The sequence below is a fragment of the Loa loa genome (genome assembly GCF_000183805.2).
Source record: "Loa loa unplaced genomic scaffold supercont3.344, whole genome shotgun sequence".
NCBI classification, from domain to species: domain Eukaryota; kingdom Metazoa; phylum Nematoda; class Chromadorea; order Rhabditida; family Onchocercidae; genus Loa; species Loa loa.
The window spans coordinates 23,999-45,727 of record NW_018108524.1 but is presented as its reverse complement, the minus strand read 5'-3'; the positions used below and the strand labels follow the sequence as shown (position 1 = coordinate 45,727).

At 33.2% G+C, this 21,729-nt stretch overlaps 5 protein-coding genes and 1 non-coding gene across 6 annotated transcripts; 4 read left to right on the top strand and 2 right to left on the bottom strand.

The window, feature by feature from the left end:
- Positions 1 to 152: 152 nt before the first annotated feature.
- On the top strand, positions 153 to 1,686 carry LOAG_01200 (hypothetical protein; the record flags this gene model as incomplete). Its single annotated transcript, XM_003136740.1, has 3 exons — positions 153 to 352; positions 704 to 796; positions 906 to 1,686. 3 exons carry the CDS (start codon positions 153 to 155, stop codon positions 1,684 to 1,686), a joined length of 1,074 nt encoding a protein of 357 aa, XP_003136788.1.
- A 1,908-nt stretch (positions 1,687 to 3,594) lies between these two features.
- Positions 3,595 to 8,223, top strand: LOAG_01199 (hypothetical protein; the record flags this gene model as incomplete). The annotated part of the gene is made up of 10 exons (XM_003136739.1): positions 3,595 to 3,790; positions 4,255 to 4,367; positions 4,464 to 4,620; positions 5,144 to 5,359; positions 5,686 to 5,726; positions 6,483 to 6,662; positions 6,933 to 7,113; positions 7,214 to 7,374; positions 7,628 to 7,851; positions 7,980 to 8,223. The coding sequence occupies 10 exons, from the start codon at positions 3,595 to 3,597 to the stop codon at positions 8,221 to 8,223; spliced, it is 1,713 nt and encodes a 570-aa protein (XP_003136787.1).
- LOAG_20086 lies at positions 5,788 to 5,870 on the bottom strand. Its single transcript has one exon. It is a non-coding gene; the product is annotated as a tRNA-Leu (tRNA).
- Positions 8,224 to 9,694: 1,471 nt separating the features above from the next.
- Positions 9,695 to 15,422, top strand: LOAG_01198 (hypothetical protein). Its single transcript, XM_020445670.1, has 12 exons — positions 9,695 to 9,791; positions 10,165 to 10,312; positions 10,582 to 10,758; positions 10,939 to 11,074; positions 11,261 to 11,446; positions 11,564 to 11,792; positions 12,359 to 12,467; positions 12,610 to 12,712; positions 12,847 to 12,937; positions 13,010 to 13,587; positions 13,729 to 13,916; positions 14,008 to 15,422. Exons 2-10 carry the CDS (start codon positions 10,220 to 10,222, stop codon positions 13,140 to 13,142), a joined length of 1,257 nt encoding a protein of 418 aa, XP_020303890.1. The 5' UTR covers positions 9,695 to 9,791; positions 10,165 to 10,219; the 3' UTR covers positions 13,143 to 13,587; positions 13,729 to 13,916; positions 14,008 to 15,422.
- A 2,929-nt stretch (positions 15,423 to 18,351) lies between these two features.
- Positions 18,352 to 18,561, bottom strand: LOAG_01197 (hypothetical protein; the record flags this gene model as incomplete). Its single annotated transcript, XM_003136737.1, has 1 exon — positions 18,352 to 18,561. The coding sequence occupies one exon, from the start codon at positions 18,559 to 18,561 to the stop codon at positions 18,352 to 18,354; it is 210 nt and encodes a 69-aa protein (XP_003136785.1).
- A 1,263-nt stretch (positions 18,562 to 19,824) lies between these two features.
- Positions 19,825 to 20,877, top strand: LOAG_01196 (hypothetical protein; the record flags this gene model as incomplete). The annotated part of the gene is made up of 4 exons (XM_003136736.1): positions 19,825 to 20,163; positions 20,456 to 20,524; positions 20,598 to 20,669; positions 20,755 to 20,877. 4 exons carry the CDS (start codon positions 19,825 to 19,827, stop codon positions 20,875 to 20,877), a joined length of 603 nt encoding a protein of 200 aa, XP_003136784.1.
- Between the last annotated feature and the right edge of the window lie 852 nt (positions 20,878 to 21,729).

Genomic DNA, 21,729 nt, shown 5'->3' with positions numbered 1-21,729 from the left:
TGCAGTCAGATTTGATGATATCCAGAGAAGTTCTCTTTTCCTCATGCAAAATTTCAAATCATTACTTCTAAGTTTATTTCAGAAATGAAATCAAAAACTTGAAAAGCTTTCTGCAATAAATTTCGACCATTTTTCAGTTCCAATCAGAGCCGATGAGAGGAAGAGATGTCGAGATTCTTGGCTCTCCAAAGTATTCTGCTTTAGATGATATACCGATTTGCAAAAGTAATTCGAAAATGTGCAAATTTATCACCTGCAGTGCTCGAAACTTTCAAAATGATGAATCAATATCAAATTTGAATTTAGCTGCACAAATGCTAGCCGATACGAAATTACGGAAAACAATTGCCAGGTTAATTACTGAATTGAAATGAAATCACTCAGAATTCATTTTACTAATCCAATTCACATATTTCGTTGTTGGACAAGATTTGCAACAGATGAATGGATATTACCGCATGATGTTTTCTTATTTATTTATCATAGATAATCTCTGAGCAATTTGCGCTTAAAAAGATCTGAATTTCGATCTGAATCTAAATCGGAATGTTTTCATCCGTCGGTATTCATAGATCAAATATTCCGTTTTGAAAAAAACGTAAACTGCTCAGAAATCGTTCATGCAATATAAACAACGAGTATTTTTGGAATCGTTTTCCGGTGAATAACCAAATATCCATTTCACACTGAACTGATATTGCAGTGATCCAGGTATATTGTTAACAGTATGTCAAGAACAAGGACTTTCTCCGACACAATGCAAACTTTTTGCAAACGCTTTTCAACTTATCAATCGGTATTTTCCAAGTTTTACTTAAAAACTTTACGTTAAAAAAAGTTTATATTGGGGGGAGTTATTTGTTGTTTATCGCAATAATTTGAGAAAAGTTATTAAAATATTTTAGATTTATCTCAACTATTGAACCGCTGGAAGATTCCAAAAAGTTACATCGTTACATCATCAAGGATGATCCGTACTATGATGATTCGGATGCACCGCCAGTACCAGTACAACCGGGAGTGTACCAGAATGTTGGATCTCAAACATGGTCTACCAGTGGGAAGAGCATCAGTGATTCCAAATCGATGTCTCAGAAGATGCAACTCAAAGAAAAGACGAATCTATCAGGAGTATCAGCACTTTCACATCCTGTGAAAAGTTTACTGAATCCTTTAGACTTCCCAAATCTAAATATCGCTACTACAACATCGATACCTATGGGTTCAATGCTAACATCATCACCATCAACATCAATGACCTTATTTACTTTTCCACCACTAATTTTTACCCTCCCAACTCTAGCGACAGTTGCGCCAGTGATATCACATACAACACCACCGGCAGGTTTAAGACTAGACATGTCACAACCTGTGAATTTAATGGCAAAACAAATGCAAATGTTGTTGTCACATTTTGATAATAAGCTACTCTTACCGAACATAATGTCATTACCGTTACCAATACTAATGCATCCTGAGCAGTTTAAGCCAATGAGTTCGACACAATCAGTAAGAAAGAAGCGATCGAACGACTATTATGATAATATTGAGGAAGATAATGATGAGACGAGAAATACGGGTCCATCCATATATAGTGATAATAATCAGCAGGTGATTAAACTTCAGAAGAAGAAAATAGGTGGCAAGAGTTTATTTGATTGCGTGAAATATCTCAAGGATAGTTGAAGATTGTGTGAAAATGTAATTTACTCCAATAAAAAACATTATTACTATTATTTTGAATAATACAATTCGAGAGTGAAATTATAATTGAAACAGAAAAAAACAAAACAAAAGATTATTTATATTTTACAACTTCTTCAACAAGCAATTGATGATTGTTGGACGGATAATGTAACAATATTAATACTTTCAGTTATAAGTTAAACTTCACAGTATCTCTCTTTTTTTTGTTTCTTTATGATATTAGTTAGCATTTGAAATTATGATATTAATTGAGTAATAAATACTTTATTTAAAGTATACAAAAGTAAAAAAGAAATGGTAAATGGAAAAGTAAATAGAAATTGTACAAACATATATGCATGTATGCATGTTCTGAGTGAATTATTTACATAAATTTTGTCTTAATTAAAGATTGCATTTTTTTTGTACGACGGGTTTTTTCTTTTCTTTTTTTGAAGTAATCTACAGCCATTTTCCTCCGACTTTTTTTCTTCTTTTTGTATTCAATAACATGTTGTGATAAAATTTTCTGACAAAAATTAGTAATTATTGAAAGCTTAAATGGAATAAATAAACAATGAGATGTTTAATGTTTACACCAAATTAATTATGGATAATCGAAAGTAATAGCGAAAAAAGAACGAAATTGTTTGCTTTCATCATTTTCTCAAACTTTTTTAAATAATATCATGAATTAATATTGCATACAGAAAAAAGTTATCAGATTTTAAATCACTAATTAGTAATTAATCATTCCGACTTAAGTCTAAGTAGTATCTTTCGTTTGTTTACTTTCTTTTTTCAGGATAAAACGAAACCTCTCAAGCAGGTTTTTATCTGATCTCCTTTTTCTTCCCATTTTTCAATTCATGATCCATTCATTTCAATTTCATTTCATTTGGAGCTGTAAGAACATACACACAGAGAAAAAATAGCATTACTTTTCTTCTCCCACCGTATATTTCGTTTTCAAATTGATGTCTGTGAGAGGTTTCGTTTTATCCGAAATTTGAAATAATTTTCAGTCGATTCACCTTGAGAAATCTAATAATTGCTATGCATTATAACCAGTACAGAACCGGATTTCCCTTTCCAGTTATCAGCAAATCCGATATTTCAAATCATATATAGTGATTCCGTACTTCAGTCATTCTGCAGCCATATTCAAATGTTAATTTTTACTTAAATTAGTAATTGTCAATAACAATACATTTTGTTCCTTCACTTTATCCTTTTCATTTTAACCTGATTTTTATTTGTTTCTCAAAAACTTTTTACAATTTTATACACTTTGTAAATTTGGGACCGTTTTTAAACTTGCAAATCACGACAATTTGCGCTTCACATCACTCATCTGAAGGATAAACTTTTTAGGGGAATGGAAGTATTCAGTTATGATTGAAAGTTCCGAGTAAAATGAAGCGGAAAATTGGTAATGAAATCTTGAATGTACAATAATATTAGAACTAGTCTTATCAGTTTATCATCCGAATGTCTAATTAGTGATTTTCAGCAATCATATGCCGATGGCTTTTCAACTGCCGATGATTCATAATCAGGTTTAACAACAAAACACGATTGAAATAGAAATAGAAAGAAATCAGAACTTATCCTTCCTTTCTTTCTTTCTTTCCTTCTCTCTTAACTCTTTGCTCTCCTTCCCACTAAACTTTTTAGATGAATGAATGGTCGAGTTACTGGTTGACGATATGACATGATCATGCTACTAATGCTATTGCTATTACCTGTCCTGCTATGAATACTGTCAACGTCAACATAGTGAAATTTTTAATTTTTACATTCCTAATTATAATTTATATTGGTGAGCTTCACTGTACTGTGATATTTTCAACTGTTAATATAACACGATTCACGCGAAATTTCCGAATCCTCAATAATACCAACGGAATGTATACGCCAAAACAATTTGGCGTCCTTACAAGGCGGAAGTTTGCTGATGACAGAGTCGACATATGCGCATTGAAAAATTGTCAGCAAAACGATTTAATTACACAGAAAAATCGTGAATTGTTGAAAATTCGACAAGAAAATTCCGTGAAAAGTAAATTGTCAAATGAGCTGCCATTGCGAGGAATGAAAAGCGGTAAGATCAGATATTATTGCAGTATCAACTACATCATTTAATCTAAAAGATTATGCAATTTTATGGTACTACTAAAAACGAGTGAGTAATATTTGATGAAGTACATCGATTGCCCTGTCTTCTACAGTGATATCCCAACGATCCATATGATTTAGTTGAAGTTATTTGAAATTGAGTGATAAGTCTAACGATTTAAAGCTGAATAAAACTTTTAGTATGGAAAAGAAGGACCCGACAGATAAGAAACAAAAATAAAAAGTGCATAATTTGCAGATTAATTAAAATTATACTTTCAGTATAACTGGACATCTCACATTCTCAAATGTGGCTAGCACAATTAATTCTTTTTGACGCTAAATAAAATATCCTTCAAATTAGTTAAACCGATTACAATTAGACAACAGTAAACCAATAATCTTAGAATTTTGCTGACCGTGGGCTAAATATAACGAAGTTTGTTTTAGGAAACAACAAGCAATTGCCCTTCCAACTTTCATCACTGGTCCGAAGTGCTGCTGATATGTTAAACTTATTTCAAAGAATTGCTACCGAAGAACGGAATACTCAATATATTAAAGTTTCTGTTCCAGGCATTGCTAAATGAACATACATCTTTTTCTATAGATTTAAATTACAAAAACCCAAAATTCTATTGTTTCGAGATTTATTTTAGCGAATTACTCGAAGACAGCCTATGCAACAGTTACAACAGTTGCCAGCATTACGTGAATTTCAATCGGGAAAAAGATTGTTATCGACGAAGTCATTGGCAGCATCAAACTTCCGTGACATACCAATACCAAGTGTTGTACTAAAAGACAACCACCAAAGTATGATGTAGTTAATATAAAGTTGTAGCGTAAGAGTTACGTGCACAGTAATTCTAAAATCTCACGTCTGGTACCATATTAGAAGTGAGTTTCATTTAAGATATAAACGATTTACTCAAATTCAAATCGTTGAATCACTTTATTTTGATCAATGTGTTTCATCCTAATTTAGCCAATCCTATCTCACATTGAACGACGTCTGATTTAACCTCATTTTTCCTAAGTGTAAGAGTAAGAGTAATATCTTGGATATTATGACATTCTCGTAAGAACTGCTTTAAAGTTTGGATATCCGACCATTTTCATTATTGTAATAACTTGAACATGTAGAAATCTGAGGCTATAAACTTGCATGCATAACATTTTAACTTTAACAGTTTGTTATACTTCTAGAGTATTTCTTTCTTCATAATCTTATCTGTTTGGAAGTGGTACTAGACTTTTTCATCGTTCATTGATAACACTGATTAACATTGTACATAATTTACTAAATGACGTTTGAATTGCCTTCAAACTTTTCAAGGTAAGACAACAGCAGACGACACAGTATGGTCAGAACTACTATTTGGTCCTCGCGGTGTGTTGACAGCCGTTTTTCACATCCTTGATGATCGGCGTAAAATCACGACGAAAAAAAGAGATAGAACCGCGATCAGCAAAAATGGCAACAGTAACAGCCAAACAATTGATGCTTATCATCAATCAGATTTGTCACTACTACCTGATTTCTTGATTGATGGTCAGTTCTCCAATTTTCTTTCAATTACTACTGTATTTCAAATTTTTCCTTTTTTTTTTTAATGAGACCAGTGGCTGAAATAACTTCTTGTAAAATACAGTACGTACTTTTGTTCAATTGTTAGTTTTTGTTTAGCATTGCTGGAAATCGAGGAATTCTACTAAAGATTTTCTTTAAAAAAAAGAAAGCAGTATCACCGGAAACTACCAGAGGTGACGCTATAAAATTGTAGCAGAAATGACAAGAAATTGCTGAACTAATTCCCAGACAGAAGGAACTTCAGGATCTTGAAGGAATATTTCACGACATCCCAAAATCGATTTTAGACGTAATTCTACAAGACCTATCAAAGAGAACGAAACAAAATGTCAGAGCTTTTGGTCCCTTACATCTTGTACACAAGACACTGACAGCTGCTAAAATCTTCATACAGCGAGTGGGGTTCGAACCCACGAGGACTTACGTCCATTGGAACTTAAGTCCAACGCCTTAACCACTCGGCCATCGCTGTTCCAGACACTTGTAACTGTCAGTTTATGGTAAATTAAGTCCAATAATTTATATTAAATTGAATGTCTATAAGCGGAATTCAATCAACAGATTCAGACAAATAAGGAAGAATGTTACCGAGTAGCATCGTCACAATCACATTCAGGCATCTGTTCAAGTGGTACCATTAACAATTATTAAATTTTCAAAGAACTAATCCATCACATGTTAATTTAACAAATAAATAAATAAAACATTGACGAACGCTAAAGTAGGGTAAAATATGATATATTGCATCGAATCCTTATCTATGTTACGAAAAAGTTGCTTGATAGGAAGATATATATTACTCACCAGGGAAATCTTTGAACGATCCATAGATTAATTGTTCCTGTCATGTTCGGTCTCCAAGTAATCATATCTATAGTGATTATATTCTAGACCAACTTTCTCTTCGCCACTTTTATTTGTAGCATTTTCTACTTTATCCAATATCAACTTCCCCTCTCCCCTGCAACACCGCCTTTATCGCCTCTGATATAAGTATTCAGAATTCCCCATACCTGCTAATATACTAACATTCATACCGTTTCCTAATAAATATCTTTACTTCTTTCAGCTTTTTTTTTTTCAGCAAAACCAATCGATTTTGCAAAAATTTTTTGAAGCATTTTTAACCGGTTCAAAGGGAAATTTCGACGAGCGTATTTCTAATTTACCGGAAATACTAGGAATTTGCAATCGACTTAGTTGTGGAGATATTTACAAAGCTATCGATGAATTCCGAAAAAGTGAATTTTTCATTAACTTCCAGGTGAATTTTTTTTTTTTCAATTTATAGACTGACAAATTCAGACTGTAAATAATGCAAAGGTAAATAAGTTAGGTGGTAATGGATGAATCGAACTGAAATTATGACTTATAAAGATTCTTATAACAATAAAGGCTCCCTTTCTGAATAATTATGGACCATTTTTGTCGTTTAAATCTGAACTACGATCTCACTCATCGAAATTGTGAAGGAATTTCAAACTTATATCGAACTTGAAAGAACTCCAAAGAACATTTATACGAATTGTTGCAGACGGCACTACAACTAATACAAGATCCGAAAGGATGGGAGATTCTCGGTGATCTCATTTCAAATCCTGATCTGATCGCTCAATTCATCAATGGGGCAGGAGCTAAGGGTGACCGTGGTAGGATAGGAAATTTGTTTGGAGGTATTACTCGTGCTGGAAAATCATCGAGAAATAATAGTAAAGGTATCAATTTTCTGCTTCACTCATGAAGAAATATGGTTGAAGCAATTCAAAGGAAAGATAACATGAAATAAGCACAGTTTTTAAAGTTAGCTTTTCATAGAAATTGGTCCAGAAGACGGCGATATCGGCATCGATTTCAGTAAGATGGTTGAAAACGGTAATAGTGGCTATGGTGGTGAATTCAGGAAACCGAAAAAGCCAACTGCTGAAGAATTACCTGAAATTGCGGAGAACATTGATGCAGTCGACTATTACAACGCCGTAGGTTTGGATCATCTGGCATTTTCATCCACAAGTACCAGTCTATTAAGCATATAAAACAATAAACAGAGTAGGACGTAAGTATTAAATAACTAATAAGTTGAAAAATATAAATCACTCGACAGTTATGAAATAGAACGCAGAAGGAAATGAGTGATATATGCTAAGAAATTATGAACAAATTAGTAATACTTTGGAAATAAAATGCGCAACAATTAAAACCACCCAACAAATTGTCCAAAATTATTTTTAGGTTGAAACTGGTACAGATATTGATGGTACTGAAACGATTGCTAAACCAGACGTCATTGTGGTAACAGAAGCTACGACGATAGCACCTTTAATGCAGACCAAAGTACCCCCTATGATCCCTGATCTAGATCTAATATTACCCGAAATTTCCGAAAACATTGACCAAATCGGGCAGACCAAAATAATAATTGATGCCAGCACGCCGACTCCAGCCAAAATTTCGAAGTTTGTTTCCTCATTTGCTTTTTTTTAAATTTTATTTTTTGAATTTTTGATTTTTCAAAAATCCTTTTTTGGAAAACCTCAAAAGGAAATCCAAACAACAGCAATCGCAATCTTACCTTAATTTTCAGCCGACGAAATGTTGCCACTCTTCGACGATTGCGACGTCCTTATATCACAGTAACTTACAAACCTGTTGTGACAAGAACAACAGCTATTCGTAAACAGGCCATCATCTCTAGCATCCCAATAACAACCCGTCATCCCGCATGGACTGGTACAACTTCAACAAGATTAATCCCTACGACAACGACGAGAAATTTCCGGGAAGACAGTGACTATTATGCAATGTATTATGATGATGTGAGGGGTTGATATCAATTTGCATAATTAATAGTAAATTAAGAATTCGAGATTTCGGTTCTCTTATGACTTGCTGAATTTGGAATATTGTAAAAAAGTTAACGAAGGAAAAAACGGAAAAATGACGTATAAGTTCTCTTTCAATTTATGCAATTGAAAATATTTCAAATGAAGGAATTGGTGTAAACATTAATCGTTACGAAAATGAACAATATCAGTGTAAAACAAATGAAAGGCATTACTGATAAAATATATTGATTTGTGCCTTAAGTAATTACCGGAATATCTAAGATGTTTCAATGCTTCAATTCATCAACAAATGCAAAATCTATCAGTCGGGTGCACATGCTTACGCATACACATATAAACTTAACGGGTACACATGACATGACGTTCCTACACATGTCGTTCCTATATCCGATGATATAAGTACCAGAACTTCGGCGTAATGATTGTTTCTCCTTCATTTTATGATATAAAGCTAAGATTTGAGATACAGTGTCAAAATGTCTCACCATCCAATTTTTTTCCGGATATACCGAAAATACCCGAAATACAAGTGAATTTAAACTATTGTAAGTAAACAGGCTACAAATTTAAAATATAGACAAGTATTCGGGATTTGTAAGATATAAGAAATATTTAACGGAAAATAACACTCTGTCAACCAAGACAATGAGACAGATAACTGACAATATCACCATTACCGGTAAATACTGGACGAAGTGATTATCGAGGAATGGCAATCCGGAAGAAAATGAAGAAGAAATATGCTTATATCAAATTAACGAATAATTTGATAAATTTTCAAAAATTACCAATTTTAGCGATAGGATATGTTTAATTGTCACAACCTTTCAATTCATTGCACAATTGATGATGAGAACAAACTCGAAACAACTTGGCAGTAACTGACGGTAAGTTTTCGGGAAGAGTTCGTCAAAATTTTTTCTCCGGAAGATAAAAATTCAAGAATTTCCCAAAGAATTTGTAATGCGAAGTAATTGGTAGAGCGATATACCTAATCGAGCACCACCATAGTGTGAAAGTTGCACAACTGAATGATGGAGATTAAACCTAAACCATTGACCAGAAACGTAAATCTGCGTTATCCGAAAATTGGAATTTTTAATCCGGTTTACCGTGTCAGAAATTAGAACTACTGGATTGCTTTCTCTCCCTCGGATTAATTTCACTGACTATGTCTATGTTTGTATTATTGCAGCAATGCACAAATTCCCGCCACATTGAACTGTCGAGAACACAAAGAGTGCAGCCATGTGACACATCGATCGAGCGGTCGCTATCCAACTTGCCACGTGTAGCCTCTCTCGTAAGGGTGAAGTTTTGCATTATCCAGTCGGGATCTCTACTTGATAGTTTAACGTTATACTGTTAGAATCATAGGATATATACTTTGTGGACTACATTAAGGTAATTATAAGTCAGCATGTATGAAACATTTCTGTTTTTTCATTTCATTCCATTTGCAGTATTGGCCGACGCACGACATAATCAACTTATTAACAGAAATGCTTTGACGTACGTGAAAAACCAAAACGTCCATGTTATCATTTATGGTATTTCTATTCCTTTATTTGTTTATATCTGCAGCTAGGTGCTTAATTTGTTGATCAGTTCCCGTGTTATTGAGATGCTTATATCAAAAACTATTTCTTTTTCCATCATCTATGCATTTTATCAAGCTTTCCGATTCGTCTTGAAAATCAAATTTTATTGGCAAATTATCAAATCCTTGAAAATATGAAGACTGCAATAGACACGGCAAAACATAAGTTTTTTCCTTTCCCTCTTCATCAAGAAGACTTTTCTACACTTGTCCATCAAGGTGCAAATTATTGAATCATCATTTTAATTTATCTACAGGTTTCACTAGCCACTAACCGATGTGATTTATCTTCTATTATATTTTCAACGAAATATTTATTGTAGATTTGGTAGAGGAAAAGTGATGGTAAATTAATTTATTAGCAATGTACTCGAAACAATGAGGAAATTATATCGTTCCGGTAGCGAAGGCCATTTACCTTTTCTCGTTAATCCAATCTCAGAAAAGAGAGCATCTCTACGTATGTGCCGAGTATGGAACTTTTTTTACTTCATACATAATGTTGATACTTAGATGTCACTTTATCACATGTGATTGGCATCAGAATAGGTGCAGCTCAGCTTTTGGAAATTGTTAAGTATAGAATGATCTTACACAAGAGGACCGTATTTTTGAATATATATTCAAGATAACTAATCAGTTAGGATAGATATTCTGATAATTACTCTGTTTTGAACTGTATATTATCTTAAAAGCGACTCTTTATTTAAAAAACATTCTTAACAGGCGTTTTTTTTTAGTACTGGCGATCACTGGCTCGTTTACAACGTTTCGCTGTGCTCATTTCACTCCTTTTTCTATTGATGATATGCTTTATTGCTGCAAAAGACACAATAGGTGTGGATAATATATATCAGTTACCAAAAAATATTGCAAATGGTGCAGAACCAATCGATATGCCGCCTGATAATTATAAGGTTCTAATTGATGGTTTCCTCTACTGCTCGCACAATTTTGCTGAGTAACCTAATAATTTGAATCAAGAATCCTTTCCAAAATTTCTTAAAAGTATTTCAGTTTTTGAGACTTTGACTTCATCTTGCATCTTCAGTTCAGTGTTTACAGATTGTTACGTTTTTTTTCTTCCTGATTTTTAGTCACCAGAAGAAGTGCCGTATAAAAAATCAGCACCGGTGAATGAAAGTCGTGAAAGATCTAAAAGCAATGAAGGAAAGAATAATAATGATGCAAATAAAGAAAAGATTCAGAGACTCAAGTACGCCAAATTTAAAGGTAGATTAAAATCCTTCTCTTTATATTCATTTAGTAATATATTCTCTTTATTTCTGTGAGTTCAACAGAAACTATTTGCTTTAAACTATGATTTGTAAAGTTTTCGCGATCTTTGAGGAACTTATATTGTTCGTATAGTGCTTTCGACTACTATTTACAATAATGGTTTCTTTTTTTTTATTTCAGGGCCACAAAACGATAAACAGAAAGCAGTCGTAGAAGCATTTAAGCATGCTTGGAAAGGATATAAGAAATATGCTTGGGGACATGATCATTTAAAACCGGTTACGAAGTCGTATAATGACTGGTTTGGTTTAGGATTGACGATTGTTGATTCTTTGTCAACTGCCATTATTATGGGACTTAATGATGGCAAGCTTCATTAAATTCTTTTCTAAATATCATAAATTGTAAATATGCATATGGAGGAAAGGCGTGGTGGGACGAAAGAAAGAAGATTTTATTTTGGAAAACGTTTTTATTATTAAGAATTCGAAGAAGGGCGAAATTGGGTTGCTGAATCACTATCATTTGAAAAGAATCATTTTGTGAGTTTCTTCGAAACAACCATACGTGTACTTGGTGGCTTATTAAGTGCTTATCATTTGAGTGGAGACCAAATATTTGTTCACCGTGCCCAGGATCTTGGCTCTCGCCTTACTGCCGCTTATGCAACCTCATCTCCTGTTCCATATAGCGACGTCAGCCTTACGAATAGGTTTTCTTTTCTTTAAAAAAAAATTTCATATCTTGTCATTTGAGCAAATAATACTTCCATTATATTTCTTCGACTTTTTAACTTTTTTCCTTAATTTTAAAACTTTTTTTCATAACCATATTCCTGACTAGTGAAGAAGGAAAGGGTTCAGCAGTAACTTTGCCAATTTTTAGATATTTATCCATAAACGTTAGGCACTGCGCAATAATTAATGTTGGATAACAGATATCATATAAATTGTCACCTTTCCTACTATTAATTATTACTGAACGCTTTTCAGGAATAATTACCAGTAGAAATGGGACAGTTCATTTGAGGATAGAAGATTGTGCAAATTCCGCATTTCACACTATCAGCTGTAGTTGTTAATTACCATTCAGATTGTGTCGTTTGCACATCCAAAATTGGTTTCGACAAACGGCCATATGTCTTTTAAAACTTGTGTAATTATATATTTTCGACCAAGTGGTATATATTGCCACGACGTAGAAAATAGCTACTCTAAAAGACGTTAACAATAGTTTCAGACAACTTCTCTGAGTGACTTTCAAGTGCCTGATTTTTAGGGAGGGAAGACAGCCGTCGTGGAATACTTATTGTTCTCTTTCCGAAGTAACTAGTGTTCAGTTAGAATTGCGAGATCTTTCTCGAGTAACTAACAACAGTACCTATGAAGCAAGTGTTGTTTGTTTATTTGGTGATCTTATTGGTTAACTTGAAAATGTGCCTTCATTTGTAATTTAAATGAAATTCATTTGAATGAAGTCCACTTATAATATAAATGAAATGAATTTAATGGTTTATTTAAAAAGTATAGATGCTTGCATTTCGGACATCCGAACATGTACACAATGAAGGTTGTCAAGAATACGATGGGCTGTGCGGTATGTTTATCAGTCCAGTAACAGGACGATTTAAAGGTGATTATATATTTTTTTTCTTGTTACTTTACCTAAAATCACTCTGCTACTTATTTTTCTCTCATGATATAAATTATTTCACATTCGTAAAGATTACTTTTTAAAAAGAGTTAATTTGTTTTTGCTCTACCTAGAACATGTGACCGTTACTATGGGTGCACGAGCAGATAGCTACTATGAATATCTATTGAAGCAATGGTTACAAACCGGCAAAACAATGGATTGGTAAAATTGCACGAATTTTGTGACAAAAATTTACTTTAGTATTGTTTTTTATGTCTTATCTATGGTGTTTAGGCTGAAAAATGATTATAACCAATCAATGGCAGCAATGGAAAAATATCTTTTGCGATACACAAAACCGAATAATTTTGCTTTCGTTGGTGAAATAATAGGTGATAATGTATACTCCCCGAAAATGGTATTTTAATTTATGGTTTTTGGACTTGTGCAATTGATTTGATAACGGAAGTGATAACACACAATAGCAGACTCTTTTGTATTCGTATTTTAATTATGTTAATCTCAACTTGCAAATACTAAATGACCTCATTTGGTGTAATATTGTAATCTATCTTTCAGGGCATGCGCACGTCTTATCGTGCATCATTTTAACACTGGAGGAGTGTTGTAGATGTTGCAATATAATATAAGTGATTATGTCTTCAAAGGTAAATTTTTAGGATCATTTGGCATGCTTTATCGCTGGTACCCTTGCACTGGGTAGTCTGAATGGTTTGCCAACAAAGCATATGGAGCTTGCAAAAGATATTGCGAATGGATGTCATCAGATGTACAAAACAAAAACTGGTTTAGGTCCAGAAATCGTTTATTTCAACATGGATCCAGCAAATATTCAAGATATTACAGTAAAAGTAGGTTAAACTTTTAAAACAAAGTAGGTTAAGTAGATTAAACTCCACAGAGTTGTAGTAACAACATGTTTTTTTGATAAACTGCAGTTTGTGGAAAAAAGAAGTCGTTTGTAAAGAATTAGTTCAGGAATTGGTTTTCAGCACATGGATGCACATAGTTTATTGAGACCGGAAGCTATTGAAGCTTGGTTTTATCTTTACCGAGCAACAGGTGACAAGATTTATCAACAGTGGGGATGGGAAGCTTTCAATGCTATCGAAAGTTTTGCAAAGCTTGAATATGGTTATTCGTCTGTGAATAATGTCAAAAGAATACCCGTGACACATAAGTAAGTTATATCGCCTAATTATGAATGTAAAAAAATTTTTGAATTAATTTTGAATTTTGAATCCATTTTACTACTGCTCATTTAATTTCAGAGATATGATGGAATCGTTTTTTTGGCTGAAACTTTGAAATATCTTTATCTTTTATTTGATGATGACAAAACTGATATTCCTCTCGACAAATATGTCTTTAATACGGAAGGTCATCCATTGCCAATTTATGACCACTGAAAATATTGTTCATAAGTATACGCCTTCAGTTCAAATTAATGATTAATGATGGAAGTGCAAAGTGTCGGAAAACTGCTCTACATAGATTTTTTTAAATTTATCAGCTAAAACTGAATCGCGCTTCTGTATCACCGAATTTCCCACTCTGCTTGAAACTTCTGGGAATATTTTTCTGGTGCACTTCAATCTGTGTATTTGGCCGTTCCAGTGCAACAGCCGTCCCATGCGATTTAAAGCTTTCGAATCTTAGAGCTTTTTAATTGGATTTTAAATTTGGAAGATGGTATTTCAGAATTTTCGATACGTCATGTTCTTTTTATCTCTTCATAGTTGATTTCAATATCCGGTCAAATTACATAATGCAATAAAATTATGCTGGTTAATTTTCTTCATTTCTTTTGTCAGTTTTCAGAAATTTAAAGAGTCATATTGTAATTTAACCTCTTAATGCTGCTTAATACTGTTATAATTTATGCACGTGAATTATGCCGCCGGTGACCTCATCTGCAACTAGTCTTTCTCAGTTTCATTATGCTTTGTTTTTTTTCGTAATTTTCAGAAGTTTAGGAACGGTCTTCTTTTTGTTCTTCGAAAAGGACAGGTAAGAATATGGCAAATCATTGGAGATTGTTAATTGTGGACTGGTATTCACCTGAATCTGAGGGATTCCTTCATTTTTTGAAATTCGTGCTCACCTTTTATGAAAGATGGAAATGAGTGTTGGCTAATCCTTCCTTTCTTATCCATATGCATTGTAAGGCGCATTCGGGCGCATGTTTCTACAATTGGATGTTGCATTTTTAACCGCTCGAAGGATCCGTCTTTCAGTACTAACTTTCTAATGACTTTAATTTGCTGGTGTGGAACCTGGTGAGTTTTTTACTCTCTCTTCTCACCCGCTTGAACTCGGCCATTAAGATAAGCAATTTGTTGAATTTAGATGTCTTTTAACGTTGAAAATGTTTGTTTTCAAGTTAGTTGTTACATTACTCCATTGATAATATCTTTTATTACAAACGCTTTATTTTGTCCCGGTTTATATTGTTATCACTTTAATTTTCAGTCATTACTTTTTTCATATGTTCTTAATTACAGAAAGTTGCATGCATATGTGTAGCAAATTGTCTGCTCTATGAATAGATGTAAATTAATTACATTCAATGCGTAAGATGAATGTAATGCGTAAGATGAGTGTTCCCCTATTCAGCGTAATCACTTATTACTATCCTATTTATCCGTACTTAGAATATCCGCGAAATAAAGCTTAATTTGTGTCCTCTCGATCTTAGTTCATAAAAATGCTGCAGTAGGATGATACTTGGATTGCAAAACATTCTATCAGTGCATTTTTCCTTCATCGATACTCTGAACATCTCGATGCACTATTCAAAAGATTCCTTATACTTATAACGAGCATATCATAAACAGCTTATTTCTGATAAGCTGTTACAAATCCCTTTCCAATATATTTTCCTTTCACAAACATAACATGAAAAAGATATCGGATTACAAACGGATATTATCATTCTGTGTTAGCTGTATCGAGAGATATCAATGACAGTGGAAATTTTGCAGGTGGTAGCATTGCTGGCCAGCCGTTAACCAGCAAACTTCACAAAAGAGATGAGTTTATGCAAATTCAGAATGGGCAGGTGAAATTGTTCAGTAACGAACCACTTAGAATGTATCAATTCCATTACATAATTTGGTGTCAGATTTTGTTTGAACTAAATTCGTTCCCGGAACCATTTATTTCATTTTGTAACAGCTAACATCGTAAACTTTTTTCCGATATTGTATCTTGCTAAAAGCGCAAAAAATATACTAAATAACTAAATATTTCAGTTACCAAAAGTTTCAAATGAGATTATCAGAGCAATAACTTCTAGAAATGAAATATGTTCCAAGTCAGCTACACATTTTAAAAATCTCAAACTAAACTTTTAATCACTTACCTAAATTACTTACTTGCTTACCTTACCTACTTATCTAAACTTATCTAAATATGCCTAAAAAATCATCCAGAAAAAAAGCAACTCTGTTTAGAAAATCTATTACATTCCAAATATAATTTTCAATTCTTCAAAATTATTCATAATTAAAATTTACTATAAAGTGATATATAAAATTAGCAAACTGTTGTTGCGTCAAACATTTTCAGTAGTTGTCATTTCACGCGCAGCGGTTTCCAAATTACTGTCGGAAGATTCTTTAATTATGGACACTTTTGGTATTACAATTCTTATTTTGCGTGCTTTTGCTGCAGTATGTTTCTCTTCATTGCTTATTATCATTAGCACTTATCTGTCGTGATATAATGTCATATATGAAAGTGTTATTCTTTCAATCAGATGAAAATATTTGTGAATGGGAAAGCGAAAATAATAGCAATAATTGGGAGAATGCAAAGTTTAATAAGATTTTTGAAGTACAAACAAATCATTGATAATAGATAACAAGCTTAATTTCGACAATAAACACAATCATTGTTCTCACAAGTGCAAATTATCATGGACGTATTATTATGCCTATGGCTGGTTTTATCTTACTTGTACTTCTTGTCATTTGGACATTTATCGCTGTAGCAGATGTCTTTGTTGGATTACACGAAAAATATATTTGGGTTGTATTAGTTTCTTAATAGCTAAGTTTGCAAAATTATCAGGATTGCTTACTTACTGTCACCTTAAAAATGGTCTTTCTTTTTCAAATGCTCTTGAATGAACTCTCGAGTGATTCACACCTGATCAATGATTTCTTATTTGAATATAATCAGTAAGTAACGATGCTATGCATTTTTGGCCTGTAAGATTTTTGAACGATACTCAGGAAAACATATGAGGTATTAATAAGATCACAATTGATAAGATAGCAGAAATATTGATGATAAATCTGCATAAGTTATTCTGTTGTGAATTATAGGTAAGCAGATTGATGTGGTTCAGTGTCCCATATGGCTTATTGACGGCTTACCTTGTCACATCAGCTTATCTTTGTGTCATGTTACATCGAAACTTAATCATTGTCAATATTTATTATAAACAATTATACTTTTTTCGTCCTTTTTCGAATTATTTCAATTTCCTTCTCAAATCTCTTTCTTTTTGCAAATTAGCCAAGAATGTAAGCAGAGTAGTTGAACTAAAAAGCTATTAAATTGCTGCTGCGCGGTTACTGGAGATTTGCATTCTCGAAAGTTTTTAGCACATATCTTATTCTGCTAAATTAATTATATTTAAATTGTTGAGGCATTTACATGGATGGCAGTGTGCGACATGATCACGGATGCATATATGATAAATTGCTTATCAAGGGATTCAATGATAATTCATACATAAAGGAAACACAGTTAAAGATAGCAGAAGATATTATTATTTGAAATGATTTCTTTTGATCAAATTTATTATAAAAAAATACAAATAAACACATACCTTAAAACGTACTTTTGGTAAAATGGCCTAGCAATTAAAAAAATCTAGCAAAGCTTAAATGTTTAACTATATTCGAAACTTTTTGATCCCTTGTGCTTTCAAAATGTTTGCATCTTGTAACGTCAAAGTATTGAAGTACTTTCCCAAATATTTCGCTGGAATATTGTACAAACAGAAATTACAGTACCCGTGGAATTTGTTGAGTACTCTGGCCAAGAAGAAGCAATTTTTAGACGAGAAAGTTATAAAATCATGTCAATATCTAGACCACAAATTTACAAATATGGATGATACATGCGAAAATATGATAAGAGTAAATGATAAGTGATTAACATAAGTTGAGTTAAGTGTGATAACATCGAAAACTTTACTGTTCAATAGTGATTGCACAGTGATGATAATGGTGTTGTCATGAAATATCACTGTTTTCTTTGTGATATCGTTTGACAATGCAAATACTTCTACCATAAGTCTTAGTTAAAAAATTTTGTAGTATATAATTGTAAAAACAATTTCCTAGCGAAACATACCTTTCTCTTTCTCCATTTTTAATATTATAAATCCACTGCGAAATAATCTCCCCCAATAGCCTGAATGTCAAAACCTAAGTTTCCAGGTTTCCACGTGATGTACCTTTTTACGTAATATAGCCATTACATCGCGTGTATAACAAATGTCATTACGTTCAAATTTAGGATTTACTTTAAATATTATATGCCACTGCTAGCACTCTTCTGAAATTGATGAATAAATATGCCATCAATAGTAATGAGAATCAGGAGCACTTCTCGTTTGATACTTCCACGGAAATGCTTGGAATACCACCAGCGTTTTGACTAATTTTCCATTCTTTTCTCTTCAAGAAATAATACGGGCGGTTTTCGAATCCGGTTTCATTGATATCTTTCACTTCCAGTGATAATGAATTGATATATTTACAGTAATTAGCAAAAAGCCAAAAATATGGAAGAGTGAATAACGACATTACCTGTTCCCACGACTAATACACAAATATTCGATGATAGCCTTTTGATTTGGCCTCTTCGGCTAACATCGTAAATAACAATGAATTTACTGAAAAGTATCGGGGACTATTTATAGCGGATTTGGTTATTATCCGGGAATGTCACGAAAAGATGTATATGAAGAGATTGAATATGATCAATAAGGTATTTTCTCACTCAAGGATTGCTCATAGCTGGTTGGTTCTTCCACTGCTCTCGGTATCATCCTCTTTTCAGGAATAATTTATTTCTTTCACCAATCCAGAAACTTTCCTGAAGAAAAACCAAACCAGAAATAAACTTTTGTTTCCCACCAGTGATCAGTCAATCGCAGTCCAACTCTAACTAAACCATATCCCAGAAGAGAGTTCAAGAAGACCAATATGGCTGTTATCATAATGATCACCTGTATCCTATCATTATTCAGTAACATTATCGCACCAACACTGATCATTTTAAGTATTATACAATGTGCTGCCAAAAAAGCGTTAGTTTCATCGTAATTGCTTTTCAGAAATGCATCGATCCCTTTAAATTAGCTTTTTCGCAAGTTTTTAGTACTAAAAATCATTTGAATTTAAACCATTCAGAAATTAATCTTTGGCGTTTGTTAATCAGACATTAAATTTTGTTACATTGTCACATTTCAAACCAACTTTCGGAATGGATTTAAATGATTCCGGAAATTCTTCTTTTTATTATTTCCAAAATTCTGATTATTAAATCTTCAAACATCTCAAATTACGACATTAAAATTACATTAAACATTAAAACATTAAAATATCTAAATTCCTCAAACGATATTAAACCATTCTATTTCTATAACTAACGCCTAACAGGTGCAATCAGAATCCTAATAACTCCTTTAAAATAAGTATATATCTTACCCTAAGCATCAGTCGGTTGACAATACTTTACTTTATCAATGATAAAAGGCTGAGAGTATCAATCCCTACAATATCCCAAGTTACTGAATATATCCTCAGCTCTATCGTAATGATTAGCGATTATAGGGAGGTAGTGGGTAATTTATTTTCATCAGTCTTCAAATTTTGATTTTGATTGAGTTGAAAAGCTGGTAAGTTTCATATATCATTCAAAGAGGGCGTTCCGTCCGGTCTTAACCTTTTGATCTCAACAAATCTTTATCGCAGTTTGTTATCCGGTGAGCCATAGAAACATCCCTTTCTCCTCACATAATCTCATAACATTATTAAAAGTAATTCTCGCAAAAATTATTGAAAATGGAGATTATCAGTGACGGATATTTTAGTGATAAACCACCGGCACCAGCGGGAGGTGCTGCCGCTCCGGCAGCTGCGGCCCCTGCAGCGCCTGCAAAACCCGATGAAAAGAAGGGGGAAGAGAAAAAAGATGAGAAGAAGGAAGGGGAGGGTGAGAAGAAGAGCAAAAAATCGGAACAAGAAAAAAAGGAGGGTGAGGGTGGCGAAGGAGAGAAGAAGGATGAAAAGAAGGAAAGTGAGGGCGAGAAGAAGGAAGAGGACAAAAAAGAAGGGGAGGGTGATAAGAAGGAGGAAGGCAAAAAGAGTGAAGAGAAAAAGGAAGAAAAGAAGGAGGGAGAGGTAAGTGCCGGATTTTTTTTTAGCTGGGTATTGAAACAAGAAACTGAAAAGATTCCTGGAGTCCAGTCAATTTGCAATACTACATCAGGCAAATATCTGATTCATACTTGGAACTGCAGGTTCTGAAGTTTTAGGTTGAGAATTAACCTTTAACCTTTTGGAATCCAACAACAGATATGTTTGCTGCAATACTTGAGATTGTACGTAGCAGAAGACAAGCTGAAGTTTGAATGCAAACAGATTTGGTCGAGTAGAAATCCCAAGTTTTCAATTATCGGTTTAAATTTTCTAGGAAGAAAAGGGTGAAAAGAAGGAGGGTTCCAAGAAGGAAGGTTCCAAAAAGGAGGGGTCGAAGAAAGAGGTAAGAAAAATTTTAGCTTTCCAGTTTTCTTATTATCATCCAATCATTTTGGTTATAAACTTGAAAGATTCAGGAAGACAAGAAGGGTTCAAAGAAGGAAAGTTCCAAGAAGGAAGGATCGAAAAAGGAAGGGTCCAAGAAAGAGGTATGCTTCTGCTTAAAATCGCTCACTGAATTCTGAAATTGTTTTTCTCTCTTTCAAAATTTTAAAAAGAAAAAAATATTTTTAGGAGGGTGAGGGTGAAAAGAAGGACGAAGAAAAGAAGGATGAGGAGAAGAAGGATGAGGAGAAGAAGGATGAGGAAAAGAAGGATGAAGAGAAGAAGGATGAGGAGGAAAAGAAGGAAGAGTAAATGGCGGGGCAAAAAAAGAGGGGCGCAAAAGGAAAATCTCATAAAGTGGGAACTGAAGCTTCTACAAGAGAGCCAAATGATCCGACTTAATGTCTTGAATCGTTCAATATTCTACTGACAAAATTCTTCCCCAGAAATACTACTTTTGTACATAGAAATGAATAAATTACTGATGCCCTTCAAAATAATGTTACACATCCCAATCAGAACATACCCCAGATCTTATCACGGATTATCATTGAGTGGTTTATTATGATATCTCAGCTGGATAAGAATAACTTCATTCTTTTGCGAATTATCATTTATCAGTTTGTAATAGGTCGGATTCGAATCTCTCTTATATTTTCTTTTGAAATGTGCCTTAACCTAAGCCATACTTTAACTAAATATCGCTTAAAAAGAAATAATTTATTTGGAAATGTCATAAAATGCAAGGAATTACGCGAAACATTTTCTCCTACCTATTGGGACATTTTTCAACAAGATTTTCTAATGTTGAAAACCGGAAATGTTTTGTAGTATCCGTTCTATCACTTAGGAGATAAAAGATAGAGCAAAGATTGTCGTTCGAATTGTCATACATTGTATATAACATTAATAGAAAATCATACTAGAAAGTCATTTGCAAAGCAACAGAATATTACTAAATCGCATTTAATTAGATTTGATTCAATTCATTTCAATTTAATTTGACTAAGTTAAATTTAAATTTAACAAAGCTTCATAATTATATTTAATTTTTTTTTTATTCCTTAGAATGAAGCTTTTTTTGCACGATATTATGCAAAATTCAAAATTTGGAATTTTGCATAAAGCAATAAAACAACTGTAATTCTACAATTAATTTGTTAT